A 21,541-nucleotide genomic window follows, 5' to 3' on the forward strand; every position below is an offset into this window, starting at 1 on the left:
TGCCTCTACGGGGTGACCGGACGCTCCGGTCATGTTGACCGGACGCACCGGTCAGTACACCCCGAACTTCAGTGGTTAAGTGTTGACCGAACGCTAGACAACGTCCGGTCAGCACTAACCAGACGCGTCTGGTTATGTTTTCCCCTTACTGGAACCTTACTGATGTCGACCGGACTCTAGACCCCTAGCGTCCAGTCACTTGCTGAGCAGCGTCCGGTCAGTAGCTGGAACCTGATCAGCGTCCGGTCATCCGATCAGGATTCTCCCTCTCTAGGACCTTACTGGAGTCGACCGGACGCTGGCCCTCAGCGTTCGGTGACTTGACCTCGTAGCGTCCGGTCACTTCCAGACGCTTTCACCTTGGTCAAATGAACTGACCGGGCCCTAAGCCAGCGTCCGATCACACCAGAGCCAGCGTCCGGTCAGTATTTGACCCTCTATTCACTTCCAACTCTTGATCATATGTGAATGAAGTTTGCTCCAAAGGATCTTAAGCATATGTAGGAGCTACCTAGTGCTAGTTTTAACAAGTGTGCACCACACCTAACTCACTAGACTCACCTAGGTCAAGCTACCCGTTTATACCCCCCTTAATAGTATGGCCAAAGGAAAAACAAAGTCCTAAACTACTCTAAGTGTCTCTCCAACTCTAATCGACACTTAGAACTAGTCCATCCTTAACCTTGTCGTCCATCCTTTGAAAACCGAAACAATTTCCATTGTAGGGGCATGACAACCTTGATTGCCCATTCGATCTTCATTACCGTGACCTAACTTAATTGTTTCTGCAAAACACACGTTAGTCACAGTAATCACGTATTGTCATTAATCACCGAAACCCAACTAGGGGCCTAGATGCTTTCAGGATGCTCCAGAGCTCTAGTACTATCTCAGTCCTATCACTAGGGACGAGTCAGACGAGTATCGCTACGACGTCCCTCTTATTTTCTTCCATGTGGTCGAGATTCACTTGCCCATCAGGGTCTACAGACAGTTTGGAAGAATGACAGGCTGCCCACCACCGCTTTACTCCACCAACCAAAGATTGCACGGGTGTGTTATCGATTAATAACAAAGCTACAATTCAGAGGTGTGTGTGGTACAATTAACATCGTTTTGTTGCAGGTATGACCATAGGAAGAGGTACAAGACCAAGGATTGGCGCGTGACACACAGCGCGCACATCCATTTGTGGCAGAATAGGGTACGACAGCCGGTCCATGCGGGTCCTCCACACGACCAGCACACCTTCGACGAGTACCTACGATGGCTTCACAGGTCTACGAGGACACATATCAAGCCCCCGTACACTGAGGAGGCAATTGACGAGGACTCGGAGGAAGATGTCATCGAAGATGTGTACGACGTTACCACTAGGGAGGACACATAGCTACAGAGAGCCCCGCTTCAAAGAAACGTGGTAAGATACTTGAATGGTACAATTTGTTATCCTTTTGATATTAAGTATGTGTACTAAAACTGTCCAACTGCATTTCTGTACCCAGGCGACACAATTGTCAAGGCTGTCCAACGAAGCAGCGTTTTGGCTTCACGAGTCTAGAGGGCAGGGGCCAGGTGTTCTCGCGGCTTTTGTGGAGGTAAACATAAACTTGTCTGTTCCAAAAATGTTTGTTCAGTGTATATGCGTTTGGGAAATGCACTAACTTTAACGTCTATTTATGCAGAAGGTGAAGAAGAGCTGCAGGAAGCTAGCTCAGAAACTGAGCTTCATGGACACTTCTTATGAGGAACCACCACTCCCGGCGCGGTCGGGTGGCACGTCTTCAGCCTCTTTGAGGACACCAGCCGGCTCTTCTCAGCAGATGATATGTGCTACTTCCGCGGTGCGTACACCACCACATCATAGCGCTAGGAAGGACCCTGCAACCGAGGACGACAAGGACGACGATGACGACGATGACGACCCCCCGGGCTTCCGCAGACATCACGACCAGTGGGACGATTGGGCGCAGGATGAGATCGGCATGTCTCAGCTAGGTGGTGCCCCGCTTGGTACCCAAGGAGCCTCACAGGACTAACAAAGGTAGTTTCTTTAAATACGTATGCTCCATGAACTAACGATCATATAGAATTATAAGTAATTGTGCGTATCATATACTTGCAGGGTACGAGCCGTACGCACCGTCGACGTGACCATACCGACGTTGGCTACACTCCCAATGTGTTGCCAACAAATCCGAAGAGACAGAGGCGTCCGAAGGATCCTTATACTCCTGGGTCTTAGTTTGTTAGGTCAAACGAATATTGACGTCCGAAACTTGCGGGGTTATTTGGTTATGTTATGTCAAACTTATGTCAAACAATGAAAATGTTATGTGGTCAACTTGCGCACAGACTTCATTTATTTGCTTCATATTTGTTTCTATGCGTCGCGGCAGCACTGCCGGCGAGATTTAGCTACTAGTTCGGGAACCGGCAGTCCCACCGTATCTCGACGCCGGTGGCCGGCACCTTGCGCGAGGGGTCGAGGAAGCCGGGGTCCATGTTCCATGGTCGCGTCGCCGTCGATCCTACAATATGAGGCCAAAAAGCCCAAGAAATAAGTTTCCTTAAAAAATATTTGTTTCAATCCGATCTAATTTTTCGTCAAGCACTACTTAGAATAACTCCCACTATCGGCGCGACGCGTTCCGATTAAACCGTCCAGGTACCGCCGGGCGGGCGGCGGGCGCGACTGTCAGGCGGGCTTGCTGCTCGGGCAGGCGGGACTGTCCGCGGGGTTTTATTCGGCTCTGCCGCGCCACGGATCAAGGCGCGACACTGCCGCGCCAAGCTCGGTGGCGCGGTAGGCCCTGTCCCATCAGCGGTCAGCGATTCCGGTCGCCGCCACGTCAGCCCTCTGCCGCGTCACCATGTATGGCGCGGCACAGGCATTTGGCCGCGCCAGGGCAATAGGCGTGACCAAAAGTGTTAGTTTTAAAAAAAACCAACCATATTAGATTTAAAATTAGTTTTCAAAAAGTGTTAAAATTAAAAAAAAATCGCCGTGGGGGTTTCTCGCTGCCATAGTCCTAACCATGGTGCCATGGTGGTGCCTCCACTTGCTTGAAAGCGCCGACGGGCAGCGAGCAACCAAGTTTAAAGCTTTGTTCTCTTTCTTCTTTCCATGCTTTCCTTGGTTCTCCCTGGAGCCCTGCAAAAGCGGCTACAACTATTCCTCAACCACGTCGTTTGGTTTTGGTTCAGCAGACGCCTAATCACCACTTCTTAAAAGCAGCAGCGTAAGTGTTACGCTCAATACTTGAATACACTCGGTAACTCTGCTCCTTCTGTTCTCTTCTCTTTGCCCATTTGGAAGCACTAGCAGTGATTACTGATAGCACTCGAGAGCAAGAGGCGCTGTTCCAAGGAGAAAGTCCCGGCCGTTAGCAAATTGGGCATTACCAGCACCAAAAATTATACTCAATTTATACGTTTTTTTTCTATATCTCGGGTGCCTGATTTTTTGTTGTTGTTTAGACATGTAATTTTGTCATTATTTAGCTATAGAAAAAATATAAATTATCTCTTATGAGTTATTTTCCTGTTGTACTAGTTGCTTGTGTAAAATTGTTGTCTGAAGTTTTTTAAATAAATTCCCAATTTGTAAATTACAACGAACAAGCAGCACCAGTGCCAGAACAATCTGCACTTTGGACTCGCATGAAGCAATCATGCCCTGCAGGACGCCAAGATTCTCCTTAAAGCACTTTGTTTCGCTGGACCCACCACTACCAGATACTGTAGCAGATGGTCAAAAAGCTTGTCAATTGTCATGGGGCCTGGCCACCTGGGGCCACGGCGCCATGCCTCCCTCTTCCCCCGCCCGGTTTTTGCTTCAAAAAGTTTGCACTCGCTGGCTCGCTGCCGCCGAGTGACACAAGGACAGATAGAACACGACCGAGGCTGCTCTTTTGTGAACTGTCCTCCACCCAGTGGCTCAGTGCCACTAGCAAAGCATGCACATGGCAGTATGGCACCATTTCATGTTAGGCCCCGTTTAGATGCAAGCCAAAAACAAAAAAATTTCAAAATTCTTCGTCACATCAAATCTTGCGGCACATACATGGAGTACTAAATGTAGACGAAAAAAAAAAACTAATTACACAGTTAGCCGAGAAATCGTGAGACGAATCTTTTAAGCCTAAATAGTTCATAATTGGATAATTTTTGTCAAATACAAACGAAAGTGCTACAGTAGCCCAAAGCCAAAAATTTTCGGAACTAAACGGGGCCTTAGTAGACGACTTCAGGACTCAGGCTGTGTCAAAAAATTTTCCAAAAAGTGCTACAGTAGCCATCACATCGAATCTTGCGATACGTGCATGGAACATTAAATGTAGACGAAAAAAAACTAATTGCACAGTTTGGTTGGAAATCGCGAGACGAACGTTTTGAGCCTAATTAGTCCACGATTGAACACTAATTACCAAATAAAAACGAAAGTGCTACAGTAGCCAAATTCCCAAATTTCACGAACTAAACACAGCCCTCGGAACTCAGGACTTCAGGGTTCAGTCTTCAGGTCAGGCGTAGTAACATCATGCTCCTTCACTGATTGCCATATAGACAGAGGCAAGCGATGAGATAGGGAACCGGGAATGCTAATGCAACGCAGGGCATCGTTACGTGCTTCCAAGCAGCAAACGGGCAAAACCTTCCAGGACGGCTTGCACGACAGGAAGTCGGCTAGGCAGGCTCACATGTCCTACCTTACAGGGCTCCTGACTCCTGATTTAACAGTCAAAAAGCAACTGGGAGCTGAGAGCATAATCCACGAAAGCCAATTTAAAAAGGCAAACACCATGTGGTTGTGTGATGGCCGGTGAAGAACAGACTTGCAGTTGTAGGATATACGGACCAAACAAATGCCAACGTTCAACCTGTTCGCTGGTTGGTTTCAGCCAGAGCTTATCAGTCAGCAAACAGTGCTTTTCTCTCACAACAAACTAGCACCAGCCGAGCCTATCAAGCCAGAAACCAACCAGCGAACATGCACATTATGCTCACTGCAAAACACAGCTCCAGATGCAGTGCCAACACAATCTCCATCGTCTATCATTTCTTCCTGCATTTTGAGGCACCTGAATACTTTACTGTTTGTGTACATGCCATGCCTTGCCATTGTTAATTACTAGGATCATATCAGCAGCAATAGCCAATGCACTAGGAAGCCTGACAAGTTATGCTGTCAGCAAAGTGCAAGATCAACAAACTTTGACCCCCCACGCATGCAGTTTAGAAGCTCTGTGGCTCCGTTCGGCTTGCTGAAACTGACTAAAAAACACTGTTCTGGCTGAATTGTTGTGAGAGAAAAACACTGTTACCGCCGGAAAAACAAGCCGGTTTCTGGGTAAGCCGAACGGGCTTGCAACCATGAATTTAAGTACAGCTACAGCCTTGGCTTCGCCCGTCACCTCCCTCGGGAAGGAGACTAACAAACAAAGATACTCTTGCAGCAACGCAGGGGGTAACAAGCACATGAGAAAGAGACAGATGAACAATGTAGCACGAGTACTACTGTCATTTTCAGTTCCTTGTACACATACACGCTACGGTTAGTCGTCAGGGTGTGGTCACCGTGTGTGAATTGTCTACATGATTCTGAGCAAGCCATGTACGGAGTAGTAGTAGATAGACAAATAATCACAACACTCTCTGACTGGCTGGTACCAGCAGGCAGCAGTACTATAGGTTTAGTGGTACAGATTTCCAAATTAATTAAACCACGGATGGTTAGATAGCAAAGATCCAAAATTTGGCAAGTTTCCATAACATGATCCAGAAAAGGCAAGTTGCACCACATTGCATAACTGAAACTGAAATTACAGGCCACCAGGATTGATGTGAGAGGATCCACACCATACGCCTTGGCCTTGGCCTTTCTGGTGAGGATCTAAGTCAAACACATCAACACCCCGGGAGGCGTTGAAACTATTGTAGGCATTACATAATAATTCCCTAACCATCAAAAGACTAGCTAGACACTTTGACAGCTTCGCAATTGCACACTGGATAGAATAGAACTCCCTTCATCTTTCATCGTTTGGTCAGTTACCGAGCAAAGAAGGATCTCAAAAGTAAAACCAACAAACAGGTACTCAATGTAGGTAGACGTTAACCCAATTCAGTCTCTGGGCTATCCTGGGGGCATCTGATCAGCTCCAGTATGTTCACCACCTCCCTCATGTCCGGCCTGTTTGACGGAACCTGAGAAGTACAGACCAAACCAAGTTTCATGATCGGAACAGCCTCCTCCAGTGGAAATTTGCCGCAGAGCCTCTCATCAACACATTCTTCCACCTTGCCTTCATCCAAAGCCGCCCTCACCACATCACAGAGCACAATCACATCATCTTCCATGTACTCCACAGGTGTCCTCCCTGTAAGAATCTCAAGAATAAGAACACCAAACCCGTACACGTCGCATTTCTCAGTGATCTTCACAGTTCTGCATGCAAACTCCGGAGCCATGTATCCAAGCGCACTCTGCACCTTGCTACTTAGGACGTAACGATCCAGCATTGGGAGCAGCTTTGCTAACCCATAATCTCCCACCTTTGCCTCACCTGATCCATCGAGCAGAATGTTGCTTGATTTCAGATTGTAGTGGATAATATCATGCCTGTGGAGATGAGCAAGGCTTCTTGCTATACCGAGGACTATGTCAAATCTTTCCTTCCAGGACAGGCAATTTGTGGTGGATGATTCATGCAATTGTTTGTGCAAGTTACCCCCAGAGACAAACTCATAAATGAGAAGCTGAAGCGACGGCGTCCAGTAATAACCCTTCAGTGCAACTAGGTTGCGATGGCGTAGCTTGCCCAGCATCTTCACTTCTCTCTCAAATTCAACTTGAGATTTAACCAAGCTTGACACAGTGAGCTTCTTGATGGCAACAGGTTGTCCATCTCGAAGAGTGGTCTTGTAGACAGTGCCAAAACCACCACGCCCAAGCTCGCAGTCCTTGTTCAGAAGAGCATGAGTACTGGCACTGAACTCTGGATTTCCTCCTCCAAACATGACAAGCTTGCCTGCGTTCATGTCAGTTGTTGGTGACTGGCTGAGATATCCATCTGAGAGTTCCAGGACAGCACCAGAATGAGATCCAGGGGCACGCACTCGAAGGTTAAGAACAGTAATGGTAATGACACCAACAGCAATTAGAGCAGCAGCACCAATTGCAACAAGGGCCGAGATGCTCAGTATGGTTTTCTTATGATGGCGACCACCATCGGGCACAGGCTCGGTTGGTGATATTGGATCAGAAGTGTTTGGGTTCAGCACGATTGGTTTTGGCAGCACACCAGGACAAGACGAATTGAGCTTTGCGCCACAAAGGCCAGGATTATCCGACACAGAAGATGGGGGGATTGTGTCAAAGAAGCTACCGGGAGGGAGATCCCCAGAGAGCTGGTTATGTGAAACATTGAACTGCAGGAGGTGGGGGAGGTTAGAAAGCTGCTTTGGTAGAACACCAGTAAGCTTGTTCTGAGAAAGATCAACAATCTCGAGATTGGTAAGGTTAGATATCGTTTCCGGAATTTCTCCTGTTAAATTGTTATGTGAAAGATCCCTGCAAGAGATAGTAGTAACCAAGTGAGCATATACCACAGAATGCGAAGGTTTAGCATGTAAAGCTCCAAACACCCACTGGATTGATCAGAAAGAAGTGCTTAAACTTACAGTGATGCGAGGGCAGAGCAATTGCCAATCTGAGCTGGGATGTTGCCAGTCAGGAAGTTCTTCCCCAGCCTCAACTCCTTCAATGACTCCCCTACAGTTGAAGCTGGAATGCACCCACTTAGTTGGTTGGCAGTCAAATCAAGAAGCTCCAGTGACTTCATCTCCAAAATGCTGGCCGGGATACTTCCAGACATTGAGTTCCATGACATGTTCAACGACTGCAAATTCTGAAGCTTCGAGATTTCTGGTGGAATAACTCCAGAGAAGGCATTGTTCGACAAGTCCACTCCTTGAAGCACTGAAGAAGCATTTGCAGGCACTTTTACCTCCCCGCTCAATGTGTTCTGCGACACCGACACCCATTGCACACCAGAGCTGAGAACCCAGCTAGGCAGTGCACCCGTAAGAGAATTCCAGCTGACATCAACATGCATTAGGCTCTTGCATCCACCAATTGATTCAGGTAAGGCTCCGGTGAACCCATTCCCTGACAACCTCAACTCCCTCAATGACATCAACCCACCGATAGACCCAGGAATCTCGCCAGAGAACTTGTTCCCCGACAAATCCAGCATTTCCAGGCTTGCCATTTCTCCAAACCATGTTGGAACACTCCCAGTGAACTCATTCGAGCTCAGGTCAAGGTATGTGCAGGTGGAGAGCCTCCGCAGGGACTCCGGTAAGTCCCCGGACAGCGAGTTGGACCCAAGATCCACTGACCTGAGCAACGGGCAGTCCCCAATGTCGTCCGGGAGGCTACCAGTGAGACGGTTGCCTCGCAGGTTGAGCGCCCGAAGGTTGAACATCTTACTGATACCGATCGGGAGGTCGCCGGTGACGGCATTGCCGGAGATGTCCAGCGTGCGCAGCGCGTTGAGGGACCAAATGTCGCTGGGCAGCGCGCCGGCCAGGCGGTTGGAGGAGAGGTTGAGCGACGCGAGCGTGGCGCACGCGGCGACGTCCCGCGGGATGCCGCCGGAGAAGGCGTTGCTGGCGAGCGAGACGTCGCGGAGGGAGAGGCAGCGGCCGAAGAGCCCCTCCGGGATGGCGCCGGCGAAGGCGTTGGCGCTGAGGTCCAGCGTCTGGAGCGCCGGGAGGCGGGCGAGGTCGGCGGGGACGTCGCCGGAGAGGTTGTTACGGGCGAGGGAGAGCGACTGGAGCGCCTCGAGGCGGAGGAGGCCCCGGCCGAGCTTGCCCGAGAGGCCGAAGCCGGCGAGGGAGAGCGCGGAGACGCGGCCCGTGCGCGCGTCGCAGGTGACGCCGTCCCAGGCGCAGGGCCGCTCGTCGTCCTCGCTCCACGTCGCGAGGCGGCCGTCGGGGTCCGACACGTCGGCCTTGAACACGATCAGCCCCAGCACGTCGTCGCCCAGCCCCGCCCCCGCCGCGCCGCCCTTGGCCTCCGCCGCCGCCACGAGGGCGGCGAGGTGGGCGAGAACCAGCAGCGCGAGAGACCGCATTGCTCAGCTAGACGAGGCGAAGCACAAGGAGGCGGCGGCGCGAATAAATGCTCAGGGTCGATGCAGGAAGACGATTCGATGGGAGGAACCGAGAGTCCGGGGGTGTGTCTCGCTCAAATCTGCGCGTGACGACCTCCAAGCTTCGAATGGCGTACCTTCTTCCTCCTTCCTGCGGAGTACTGAAGACACAAATGTAAGTGGATTGAGCTCTAGATATGGGCTCCAGGAACAACCTTGTAGAGTTGGTTGAGTACCTGCCGAGCCAGGATGCACCCGTCTACGTCGTTGCCGCCGCCGAATCGCCGGAAAACTCCATTGAAGAATGCGGGCAGGGAGAGATAGGGAGCAGCGAGAGTTGGCTGAGACTGGAGTAGCGAGAGAGAAAAAGAGAGAAAAAGAGCAAGGAGTGAGGGGGGAAAGAAAGCTGCTCCAGCTCCAGGGTAGGGCCAGAGCTGATCGGACGGTGGCGAGCAGGCTCACCGCACGACCGAGGGATGGGATGGGCCGCGAGGATGGTGGTGGCACCCAGCGCAGACGGGATGGGCTGGGTGCATGGACCGAGACCGAGGGGGCGCCCGTGCGTGCGTTGGGTTCCTCCTCGAAACTCGCGTGGGGGCCGCGGGATTCGAGGCCGTAGCGCGCACTGGACCGGTTCGGGCGAGTCCGCGAAAATTGATACTAATAAAAATCATTGAATATAGAATAATTATAAAATTAATTACATAAATAAAAGATAATTTACGAGACGATTTTTTTAAGCCTAATTAATCTATCATTAGCATATGTTACTGTGGCAACACGTTGTCAAATCATGAACTAATTAGGCTTAAAAGATTGGGGCTTTTGTGTTCTTACCCCTACTTTGATGTGCAATTGTGATTTTGCCATTGTTTTTCTAACTTTGTGATTTTACCCTTAACTGTTCACAAGTCAACGCGATTTTGCCCCTGGTCAACGGAAAAAACAGGGGCAAAATCGCGTTGACCAGGGGCAAAATCGCGTTGAATTGTGAACAGTTAAGGGCAAAATCACAAAGTTAGAAAAACGAGGGTAAAATCACAATTGCACATATATGTAAGGGGCAAGAACACCATTTTCCCTAAAAGATTCGTCTCGTAAATTAGTCGCAAGTTGTGTAATTAGTTTCATAATTAGTCTATATTTAATACTCCATGCATGTGTCTAAACATCCGATGTGATAGGAATTTTATGAAGGCCTGTAGAAACCAAACACCCCTAGGACCAACAGCTGGACTCTTCGTCGTGCGGGCGCTGCATGGAACAGTTGCTTCGGGCAGCTCGTGTGGCAGAACCGCCTAATCTAATGACTCCCAAGAGTGCTTGTCTTCCATTAGACACTAAGTATCTAAGGGAGAACATCAAATTACTCGGTTCTGTCGGGCACACCCCAGGGGAGAACCCGAAAATCCACATTTTCGCCATCAGGATCACAAATGAGAGAATAAAGCTTACATCGTTCTGAACCATTTCTTACATCACTTTTAATACAACCTCATATTATAATATTTATTAATATAACAGCGAAATGAAAATCATACTATCAGAGTTATAAATAATTTAATTGAACAACGAAATATAAACATGTGATCAGAATTACAGCGAAAATGCATATATATTCATAGCATGATGAAACATTGATAATTGGACTATGGCAACAGATTATAAACTTTCATTTATAAAAATATTTGATGAGAGTTATAAATAATAACTACGATCGCAGCGTAAAGGAATCCTCGCTAAGCCCACCAGGAGGTATCCACACACAAGGGTCAGTCTTAGCATCCATCTGTCACCTGTAACAGGGGGAATAAACCCCTGAGTACTCAATTATACTCAACAAGACTTACCCGACAGGAGGAAAGAAAAGACTCCAAGGATATGCAAGGCTATCTGGCTGGTGGGTTTATTGTATTTGTATGAAGCATTACTAAGCGTGTGTCCTTATATTCGATTTTTATTAATAGCCGTCTTGGTTTATTAACTAACCATCCTATATGAGCACATGTGCTACTTTTAAGCAGGTGGTAAGCAATCAGATTTCCTTTTCTTTCATCTTTCATCTTTTAGTTCTTACTATGATGCTAAACCGCAGACAAGCCATACCGGAACGCCGGCGATTCGTGAATCAATGCCTCCAGCTAGGTACCCAAAAATACATGCTCCGCTTGTACCCCGGGCACAAGCAGGACCAACCTGTCACCCTCCTGTCCTGGGGGTCTTAGGTTCTCGTCTAAACTAGGACTCCAAGCCCTAGCCCCTGAGTCCCGGACTCAGTGTGGTGTAAGGACCTCCTCCACCAAAACAAAACCCTAACAGTCGGTCCGAAAAGAGCCGAAACCCACGACAAGAGAGCAACAAGTCTTCCAAACGCCCATACACAAGTATATGCTCGGGATAATAAGTCTATGACTTGCCTAGAGTCTTATGCAACGACCGGTCCTTAACCAACCAGACAGAGAAAGTAGTGTAACTAAGCTATGCCCCGCGTCCACGCGCGACACAACCTCTTACACCCATTAATACCCAAACCATATCCCTACCCGATCACCATTTTCCTTTCCATCATTTATATTTTCTAAGTGATAATAATTCAGTAATATATTTCCTATCTCTCGCGAGTGACAGGCAATCACTTGACTTCTACCAGAGTTCTGTAGCATAGCAATCTACACGATCATGTTATACTAGTAAGACTCATAGGATAAAGATATATATGCAAGCGGGTTTCATTCAACTTCTTAAAATTTAATGCACAAATATAATTTAACAGCAGAAGAGTAGGGGTTATACACTGGGGCTTACCTGGGTAAGATATATATTAAAAGTTAGTATCTATATCTTCAGATCATCCATCATCAACTAGATAGAAAGCTCATTGCATCATCTCCTAGAGAGAATACCATTATACCATCTTCGGATTCCCAACCATCATTCAATTGATTCGTTGATCCATCATCGTACCTATATGAGATGCAATGCGATGCAAATGCAAAGACATAATTAATTAACTGCAATCGTGACTCGTAAAGTATGATTTACGCCTCTCAAGTTAACGGTTAGTTTTAACGACGACCATACTTAGGCTACATATACACATTGTCGGATAAGACATTATTTTCTAACAATTATTTTAGCTATATAAACCCAAGTTATTTCTTTATTCCGTTCTATCAATTTAATCTTTATTTGAAATAGGGCATCATTATCTTATTTAGCAAACTAATTATTCTAGAGCTACAAAAAGTACAGTGAGTACATAATTTTGCTAGGATCCTACTGTAAAATTTTTAGATCTAATACTATTACCAATTTATCATAAAAATCCCTACAAATTTATATTTTACAATATTAAGTACCTTAAATTAATTATATAGCTTTCAAGAATATTATCAAACTATATGAACAAAATATACTAACAAGTAGATCACAATTTCTAGGAGACTAACAAAATTGGTTTTATCATTTTTGGATGTCTACACAATTTTATATTGATTTTACAAGTTTACTATATAAGCTAAATTGTAAATCGCTCTAAAATTAAAAAAAGGCCGGCGACACCCCTTTCAGCCCAGCGGCCAGGTCTGGCCCAAGTGGGGCACGGCCTTATGCGACGCGGCGACCCAAACGCGCAGCGCGGCACCAGGCCGGCCCAAGCGGACAAGCTGGTTCGGCCCGTAGGCGTACAGCGTGCGCGTGGCCCAGCGGTGCAAGCGCAGGTTGGCCGAACGGCCCACAAAGGAGGCCGGCGACCCAACCAGTTAGCCCAACTGGGCAAGCCCAGGTTCGCTGACGGATTTGCAAAAACATCCCCAAGTTTCTATCTATTTAGTATGCTACCGTTCTACTATTCATTCGAGTCACAGTCTTTACATCAAGACCCTCGGAAAACCCTGTATTCACATATTTACGTCCTCACCTCAACCTCCAAAACAGAGCACGGTCAGGGAGGCGATCCGCCGGCCCAATCGGCGGCTCGCCGGCGGCGAAAGTGATGGGAGGCGGCGCGGGGAAGTACCAGCGGCTCTGGCCGCACCCGAGGACGGAACAGCGTGGTCGGGCGAGACCTGAGGAGCACCCGCCACACGCACACTTGGTCGGCGGCGGCTGGCGAGGTGGAGCAACGCGGGTCCACGTCGTGGTGGCACGTGCACACGAAGATGAAGATGCGAGTCGAGGTGGAGCCACGCACGGGCTTGGTGAGAGGAAGGTGAGCGGCGGCGGCCTAGGGTGAGGTGGCTACGGTCATGCCAGGCAAGGGGCATGGACAATGGGGAGGGAAGAGGAGGGGCAGCGCCGAGGCGGTGCAGACGAACCCGCGTGGCCGAGGAGCTCGCGCATGGAAGAGGCCACGGGGCACGGGCGCGCCTAGCCACGGCGGTGGACCAAGGCAGAGGGGGAAGGAGAGGGAACGCGCGGGTGCTCGTGAACGATGGCAGGGGGCGGAAACAGCTCAATGGCGGGGCGCTTCAAAACACGGCACGAAGGAGGCGCGGCGAGTCGCGGCGGCTCGGCGAGGGCAGACCCTCCGGCAGCGGCAAACCCGGTGCGGACGCTGGTGGAGTGCTGTGGCTCTGGTGCAGAACCAAGGGAGGCCATGCTCACCTGAGGGACAGACAGCGGATGGCACAGTCAGGCGGATGCTCACGCAAGGTAGCAGGGCTCGGAGGCTAGTGAGGTGGCTCGGCATGTGAAGCTGAGACGCCTCCACTCGGCTACGGTGGAGGAAGGCGTAGCCATGGTGGGCGCAGGCGCAAGGCAGCAGTGTGGCCAAGGGCTTGGTTGTGCCTACGAGCGCAATGACTCAGCCGCTGTGGGTAGGTTGTCACAGAACCAACCAATTTATAAGAGCACAAGTACAAAAACAATCGCCGAAACGATTAAATTCTCGCACTTGAGCCCATATAAACCCGGTAGTCAACTAAAATTTCAAATGATTTCAAACCAACTTGTATACAACCAAGATCACAGTAATTCAACATAACATATCGTACGTTACAACATTTCACAGACGGTTGCAAATAGGTTACAACACCTCAGAGTCATCGTTATTACAAAACAAGTCTTGTAAAGTATGCGGAAGCAAATAGTTTAACTTACACACCCGAGTTCAAATACAAATACTGGTTTGCTGATCACGACCCGCAAAAGCATTCAGATAAGAGAAACAGAGATCATGCCCATGATCTAGTCTTCATCACCCATCGGGTGGAGACAATACTTACAGAATCCCTAATATAGAAGGTCATCTGCAACAAGAGGGAATAAACCCTAAGTATAAGAATGTACTCAGCAAGACTTACCCATCGGAAACCAAAACAAATGACACCAAGGATTATGCATAGCTTAATTTAGTGGATCTGGCTAACACTTTCTTTTTGTGGAAAAGCATAAGTAATAAAGATCAACTCTTAACCTGAACTAGCAGTAACTTTTAGCCATTAACCTATCATCTATATTAGCACATGTACTAAGCAATCATTTGATTAAGATGCAAACATTAATAACCATATCAGGTATAAATCATGGCAACATTATCATCATCATCTATTTAACCATATCATTAAATTAATTGAATCTATGTTGTCGCTACTCAGTCAAGTTCTCACTATCCGAGAGAGACGGCAATTCGAATCGATTCCTATCTAGCTGGAGGGGTATTCCTAAACACAAACACTGCTTCTCCCGTCAAGGTCGCAAACGAATCACCTTTGGTACAACTCAGGAGAAAAATAAAAGAAAAGACGCGGGTCCGGGCTGCCCTGCATTCTCAGAGAACCACTCTGCTAGGAAGTGCAGGATTTTAAGCACCTGACTCCCCTTGGACTTATGCCAATGGCTCTCCGCACATCCTTACTACCTCCAAAATGCATCCAACCCCTATGGATCCCGGTCTAAGTTGAGCTACTTGGCTTCGCAGTCAGAACGACTTATCCGGCTAGCTAAGTGTTAGGCTACGTTCAATATGACATGAGGACGTACAGCGTATCGGTCCTTAAACGACACAGACGGAGTCACTATATTTAAACCTACACAAGACTCTGCCCAGTCTTAATTCATTATTAACATGGTTCTTTTCCATGATAGCAAATATAGCCAACCGTGATCCACCTCATCCTAAAGCTCGCAGGTGATAGGAAATCACCTGACTTCTACAGCACTAAGCATGGCTAAGCATTTAACCCGTTCCTGAACTTAAATAGGATTTCAGTGCGATATCTGGACAAGGATGGATATATCATGCAACAATTGGTTCCAACCAATTCCTATACTTAATGCATCATCAATGAATAAAAGGTACTCAAGGTATTCGTAAAAACATTGGGAGGCTTAATATGCTCTGGGGCTTGCCTTTCAAGAAAGAGGATGGACGGTGGTCAGGGCACTCGGGCAACTCCTCCTCGGTGGCTGCTTCATCGATTTCCTACACCTCGGGCTCCTCTCCTGGTTGGCTCCCTCGAACTCCAGCAGCGTCACTCCCTTTGGCACACCTATTACATAAATGCGCAAGATAAATATCATGGATGCACATAAACGAAGTCAGGGATGCTTGGAGAATGCACATGCTCATTGTAGTCCGCATATTCCAACTTAAGCTCTATTCAAATCACTTTAACTTACCAAGTTTATGCAACCTAATGTATAATTGTTCATCTTCAGTTAAAGACCTAGCACCTGCACCTAAGCATGTTCTCAAGTTAGGCTAGCCCCTAAACAATCAACAAGAACATTTCAACAAAGCATACACACAAGCATCTGTATTTTAGCAAAATAGGAACTATATAGCGGTACAGTAAACTGGTCATAACTGGAGATTTAGAGATTCAAATGATATGCAACAAGACAATTTGGAAATCTTATGAAATTGTCTACAATTAATTTTCAGACCTCAAAGCATGATTCCAACCTTTACCAGGTCGACTTCTTTAATCAACAAAAATCTGTCTTCACAAGACAGAGAGCAGGCAAAGCTATGACCCAACTTTAAACGACTGTAACTCCTAAACTACTAGGCCAAATGCCACCAAATTTTGACAGGAGCTAGATACATAAGTTATCTACAACTTTTGTATTCACCACATTCACAGCAAACCAAACTATCATGGAGAACTTTGTAAAGTCTCTAGAACTATCCAGAAGGACATAATGCAAGCAAAATAATTATTAACTTATGTTGCAAATACATAATTGGACAAAACTAACTTTGCTCACTCATTACACATATCACAAAAACACCAGAAAGTGAGGTGTTCATCACCAAATCATTTCTTTTAATACCTTTCTTAATTTATTTAATTAATTAGGGGAAATAGTAAACATATATGAAAACTGCACCATTAAATCTACAAAAATTACAGTAGGTACTACATGCTCTAAGGAGACCACTACAAAAATTTCACACCATTTGAGCAAGTATAACATCCTACATAAAAATGATAAGGCATAATGGCTTAAAATGACATAATTAGGAAACCTTAGTGAAAAGTATCAAGTAACAGATTTTATATTTTTCCTAGCATCCTTAAGGTACTAGGATACTCCCCACAAAATTTTATGGTCATAGGATTCCTAGATAATTTACAAAAATTCACACAAGTATCAATCAATAATAAAAGGAAAATCTATAACTCAAAAACCATGCATGCAATGACTCTCAAATTTTTACCAGAGCTTCTACTAAGCAAGATTAGCTTACCCACAAAATTTCATAATTTTTGGAGCACAGAAACTCAAGATATAATTTAAACAATTTTGCATGCATTTAAAAACACATTTCTAATTCCTATTTAATTCATCTAAAATTTCTACTTCAAGTGTTCATGTCATATTTTTCCTAAATACTAGACTTCGCTGTGATTCTACCAAAATTAGAATCACTCCATTTGGATCTACCAATTTGGAGATACAAAATTCACAAAACAGCATTCAAATCTACAAATTTGAACTATCCTACAGCTAAACGGTCACTAACGCGTGGGACCCGCGTGTCAGCCGACCCCACTTGTCATCGACACTAGAATAGGGGAGGCGGCTTGCGACGGTGCGGCAGTGGCCTAGCTCATCGACGGCGAGGATTCCGGCGACACTAAAGATGGCAACGGGTAAAATCCGCGCGGATACTAGCCCTAGATATCCATACCCACGAGCAAAAATCCGTGCCCACGCCCGCGCCCGTTAACCGTCACGGGTAGAAAACCATGCCCGTGCCCGCTATCCGCGGATATCACATGCCCGCGGGCACACCCGTATACCCGCAAAAATGAAGCAACAAAGCACCCAACCATATCTTAATAGCAAGTAAGAAACAATATATAAAAAAATAAACGTCTATATCTCAACATTAGATAAAGTATGACACATTGACCATACAAGAGTAATCAAAAGTACGTCTACATTAGTGTATCTCAAGTCATCACAAATTAACACGAATAAAGACATACAACCGTATATAGACTTATAGGGTCATTGGCGCGGGTCTAGCGGGTTTGCGGGTGCGGATATTATTTTTCCATGCCCACGAGCAAATATCCATCGGGTTTAGAATCACACCCATGCCCGTGCCCGTGGGCACAAACTTAAACCCATATCCATGCCCATCGGGTTTTCTATCCACGGGCACGCAGATATTTTGTGCCCGTTGCCATCTTTAGGCGACACTGAGGGCACCTACATGATCTTCGTGACGAGCCGCGTCGGATGATGCTACCGGCAAGACCTAGAGCTAACCGGAGGTAGCTCGTCACTGGCTAAGGCAGCACGGTGGAGCTCCGATGCAGGGTACTAATGACGGCGAGCCCCCAATTCCCCTTTCGAGCTCGGTACGAGCTTCACGGGGTCACCACGGAGCTAACCAAGCAGAGAAAGGAGGACAAGAGAGTCCTAGTGGTGGTTGGCCGTGGTGAGCTTCGCTCCGGCGAGGTACGGCCATGGAGATGGTGTCGGAAAAATGGCCAATGGCCCTCACCTACGGTTCAGCTGGCTCGGCTAGAAGGGCGACGAGGTAGAGGAGGACACGGCGGAGCTATGGGCTAGCTGGAGGTCGTGTTTTTGTGGTGGCGAGTGAGCTAGGCGATGGTGAAGCTCGCTCAACAATGGCGGAACGGTGGCGCGCTGCTGCTGCGAGCAGGGAAAGCGAAAGAGAGTGAATGCGAGCGCTGGGAACCATGGTCGCGCATAGGGGTTTCAATTGTCGTGCTCTGGCCCGATGTGGCCTGAGCAGGCAGGCGGCCGGCGACGCGCGGCGCCACGTGGCGGTGAAACTCTGTTGCTGGTCGGGCTACTGTAGCTCCGATTCAGTCCCGACATTGATGCCTGACAGCGTTATTTGATGGCCCTTCCTCTCCTAATCCATTGGTTATCAGCAAAAACAGTCAAGATACAAGTTGTAGCCCTAAGTACCAGCTACAATTCATATTAAAGGACCAAGACCTAATTCTCAACGGATCACGAGTTATATCAAGCCAAAGTCAGCTCAATCAAACTGGAATTGCAATTCAGACTTAGAAAATTTTCTAAGTGTTGAATCAGCCCTCAACACTGACTTGTGGGCCCTTTTTGAGCATGTTGTGCACATTTTCATAACTTGGCTTCTAAACAAAGTTTGTTTCTTATAAAATTTGCTACAACTTTGCTTTAGGTTGTTCAGACATGCAAATACTCTAAGTTGTACTTTTTAAACAGTCAAACAAAAGATTTTAGGGGTCAAAACAAGTCAAATCACTATTTAAAATCATAATTAGACAACATGGTCAACATGAACAATGTTCCAATGACATTCTAAGTATAACTAAGTTACTTAAGAGGATTATTAGCCACACCACACATTGGTCACACAAAAATCAAGCATTGCAAGTACTGAAACAAGGAAAACCCAATGAAATGTTACCTTTGTTTTATAGTGATGTTTTACATGTTTCATGATTTTGTTGCATAGTACTAACTAACCATGTTTCACTAAAGTGAGTTGCACATGTTGCACTTGGGTATTACACACTATTCATTTCATAAAAACAACACACATGAAATATAACAATATGTTGCAATGTTTTAAAAACATGTTTCATGCAATATAAGCTCATGAATGGATGAATGATGCTCATGTTCATGAAATGCAAGTGCAAATGTGGAAGCCAAACATCTGGGGTGTTACATAGGCCCAGCGGGTTGCTCGGTTGGGCGGCATCGGCGCGTGATAAGCAGAGGGAGCGGGGAAAAAGTAGCGCTCGGCTCAGCAGACTTCAAGGCCACGAGGATACAAACACACGCGGCACAGCGTGGTTAGCAGGACGTGTCGACTGGCATGGACAAGACCGCAACCACAAAGACAAGGTAGTCAAGGACAAGACCCAGGCAGCAGAGGCAAGAACGAGATGACTCCGCTTGGCCGAACGATGAGGCACACAGAGGCACTGAATGCTACGGAACGATATAATGGAGCAGACAGATACAAGCAAGGCAAGCCACCAAAAATAGAAACAGAGGAGAACAAGAGTGTTCGGTCAACTTTCGTCACTACAGGAGCAGCGCAGAGATAAGGAAGAGGCAGACAAATAGAGGCATTGAAAAGCAGGCGCGTGAGATAGAGTGGGGAAAAGAAAAAGAACCTGCTGCTGCCAGAATGCTCGGTGCGATTGCCGCTCACATAAAAATATCGGACGCGATAGCTCATACTCATACCAAGCCATGGAACAAAATATTAAAGCGTTATGTGTTTATTTTACGCAAAACAAATCGCCACAAACCGCGCTTTAAAATATACCTTCAAATTTTTACCGTTGACGCGAAAAGCTATTTTTTTTAATTTTAAAATCTAGAAAAATCATTTTGGTAATTTTTCTTAGGCCTAAATCATGGTGCTAAACAAGCTCGTAACACCAGGGGTGTTACAGCTCGGCTCCTCCAACTGAAGAATAGAGCCAGAAGATGACGACGACATTCCGCACGAGGTGAGCTTGTTCTTTGATCTGATTCATACTTTGCTCTGTTTATTATCTATGTTATGTATGCCTTATTTATGGTTCTATATGTCTGTTTTGTTACTATATTCTCATACTTTTTATTGATCCAATGTGTTAGGTTTTATTTATTTGATGTATAGATCTTTATTTGTCTAATCTGTTTGATCTACAAGTTTGTATAAACTACTACTATTTAGTTGATTGTTACTGAAGTGTGTACATGTTTCATGTAGTACTGTGTATTTGTTTGATCTATTTCTATTTATTTCAATTTTTGTCTCTTATTCTCTGATCTGCTTCTCTACTAGTTTGACAAGGCAAATTGGTCCGATGCAAATACATTTGTGTTCTCTTGTCTTGTTGTTGATGAAATGAGAAAGGGCAATTCAAGTAATGGGACAATGACTAAGAGAGGTTATGATAATTTGAGAGATTTGTATGAGTAACAGACTGGCCTAAAGCATGATCTTAGATGTATGAAGAATAGATTCAGCCAGCTCAAGACCATGTACTATTTCTACAAGTGGGCACAACTACAAACAGGTGTTGGCCACCAAGAAAACAGAGGGATAGATGCACCTCTATCTTGGTGGGATAGGCATACCAAGGTAATATTTATGCCTAATAATTTGTTTGCTTGTTCTACTTTCATGTTGGTTTGTGCTAACAGTTGATTCTTGTGATTTTCCAGAAGAAGTCAGAGTGTAGGAAATTCATGTATGGGTTGCCTAGATTCTTTCCTCAGATGGTTGAGTTCTTCCAGAACACTATTGTTGATGGATCAACTGCCACCATTCCTAGGCTGTCATGCCATGACCAAGATAGAGGGATAGATGAGGATGATGAAGATGGTGCTGCTACTCCAGACGACTATGGCTTACATCCCAGTTCACCAAGTATCACAAACAACCACAAGAGGGCAAGCAACACAACTAACACAGCATGAAGTCCTAGCAGGAACAAAAAAGTTCCAGTGAATGTTATCAAGCAGGGGCTGATCACTCAATTGGAGATTGCTGCTGAGAAAGAAGTCAATGCATTAGAGCGAATAGCACAGAGCAAGAGAGGGGAAGCTACAAAAGCAAAGTAAGCTAGAGCTGATGATGTTGCTAGGTGCCTCAATTTGGCTATGGAGGCTAGGGCAGACAAAGCTTCAAATGAATACTATGCGGCTACCATGCTGTTTAGAAGTAGCTACAACATGTTGGTCTTTAGTGGCCTTGATACAAATGAGCAAAGGATGGCATGACTGAGGAGGGCTGCCCAAAATAAATGAGGAGGATAGGATAGAATGATAGATGGAGTCTCTAGTTTGGCACCCTTAATTTTATTTTGCTTAAGATCTTAAATTTATGATGAACTATGTAATCGTAATGAACCATGGTTTATGTTTGGACCTTGTAATGCTTGTTGAACAATGTA

At 46.4% G+C, this 21,541-nt stretch overlaps 1 protein-coding gene across 1 annotated transcript; it reads right to left on the bottom strand.

The window, feature by feature from the left end:
• Positions 1–5,736: 5,736 nt before the first annotated feature.
• On the bottom strand, positions 5,737–9,502 carry LOC136499570 (probable LRR receptor-like serine/threonine-protein kinase IRK). The gene is made up of 3 exons (XM_066495174.1): positions 9,398–9,502; positions 7,687–9,322; positions 5,737–7,576 (listed from the first exon to the last, which is right to left on the bottom strand). The coding sequence occupies exons 2-3, from the start codon at positions 9,141–9,143 to the stop codon at positions 6,118–6,120; spliced, it is 2,916 nt and encodes a 971-aa protein (XP_066351271.1). The 5' UTR covers positions 9,144–9,322; positions 9,398–9,502; the 3' UTR covers positions 5,737–6,117.
• Between the last annotated feature and the right edge of the window lie 12,039 nt (positions 9,503–21,541).

Source organism: Miscanthus floridulus, chromosome 1, assembly GCF_019320115.1.
Source record: "Miscanthus floridulus cultivar M001 chromosome 1, ASM1932011v1, whole genome shotgun sequence".
Lineage (NCBI taxonomy): Eukaryota > Viridiplantae > Streptophyta > Magnoliopsida > Poales > Poaceae > Miscanthus > Miscanthus floridulus.

Coding starts and splice junctions, on each gene's coding strand:
- LOC136499570 (XM_066495174.1), bottom strand. CDS start 9,143: ATGCGGTCTCTCGCGCTGCTGGTTCTCGCCCACCTCGCCGCCCTCGTG. Junction 7,577..7,686: donor TGCTCTGCCCTCGCATCACT/GTAAGTTTAAGC, acceptor TATCTCTTGCAG/GGATCTTTCACATAACAATT.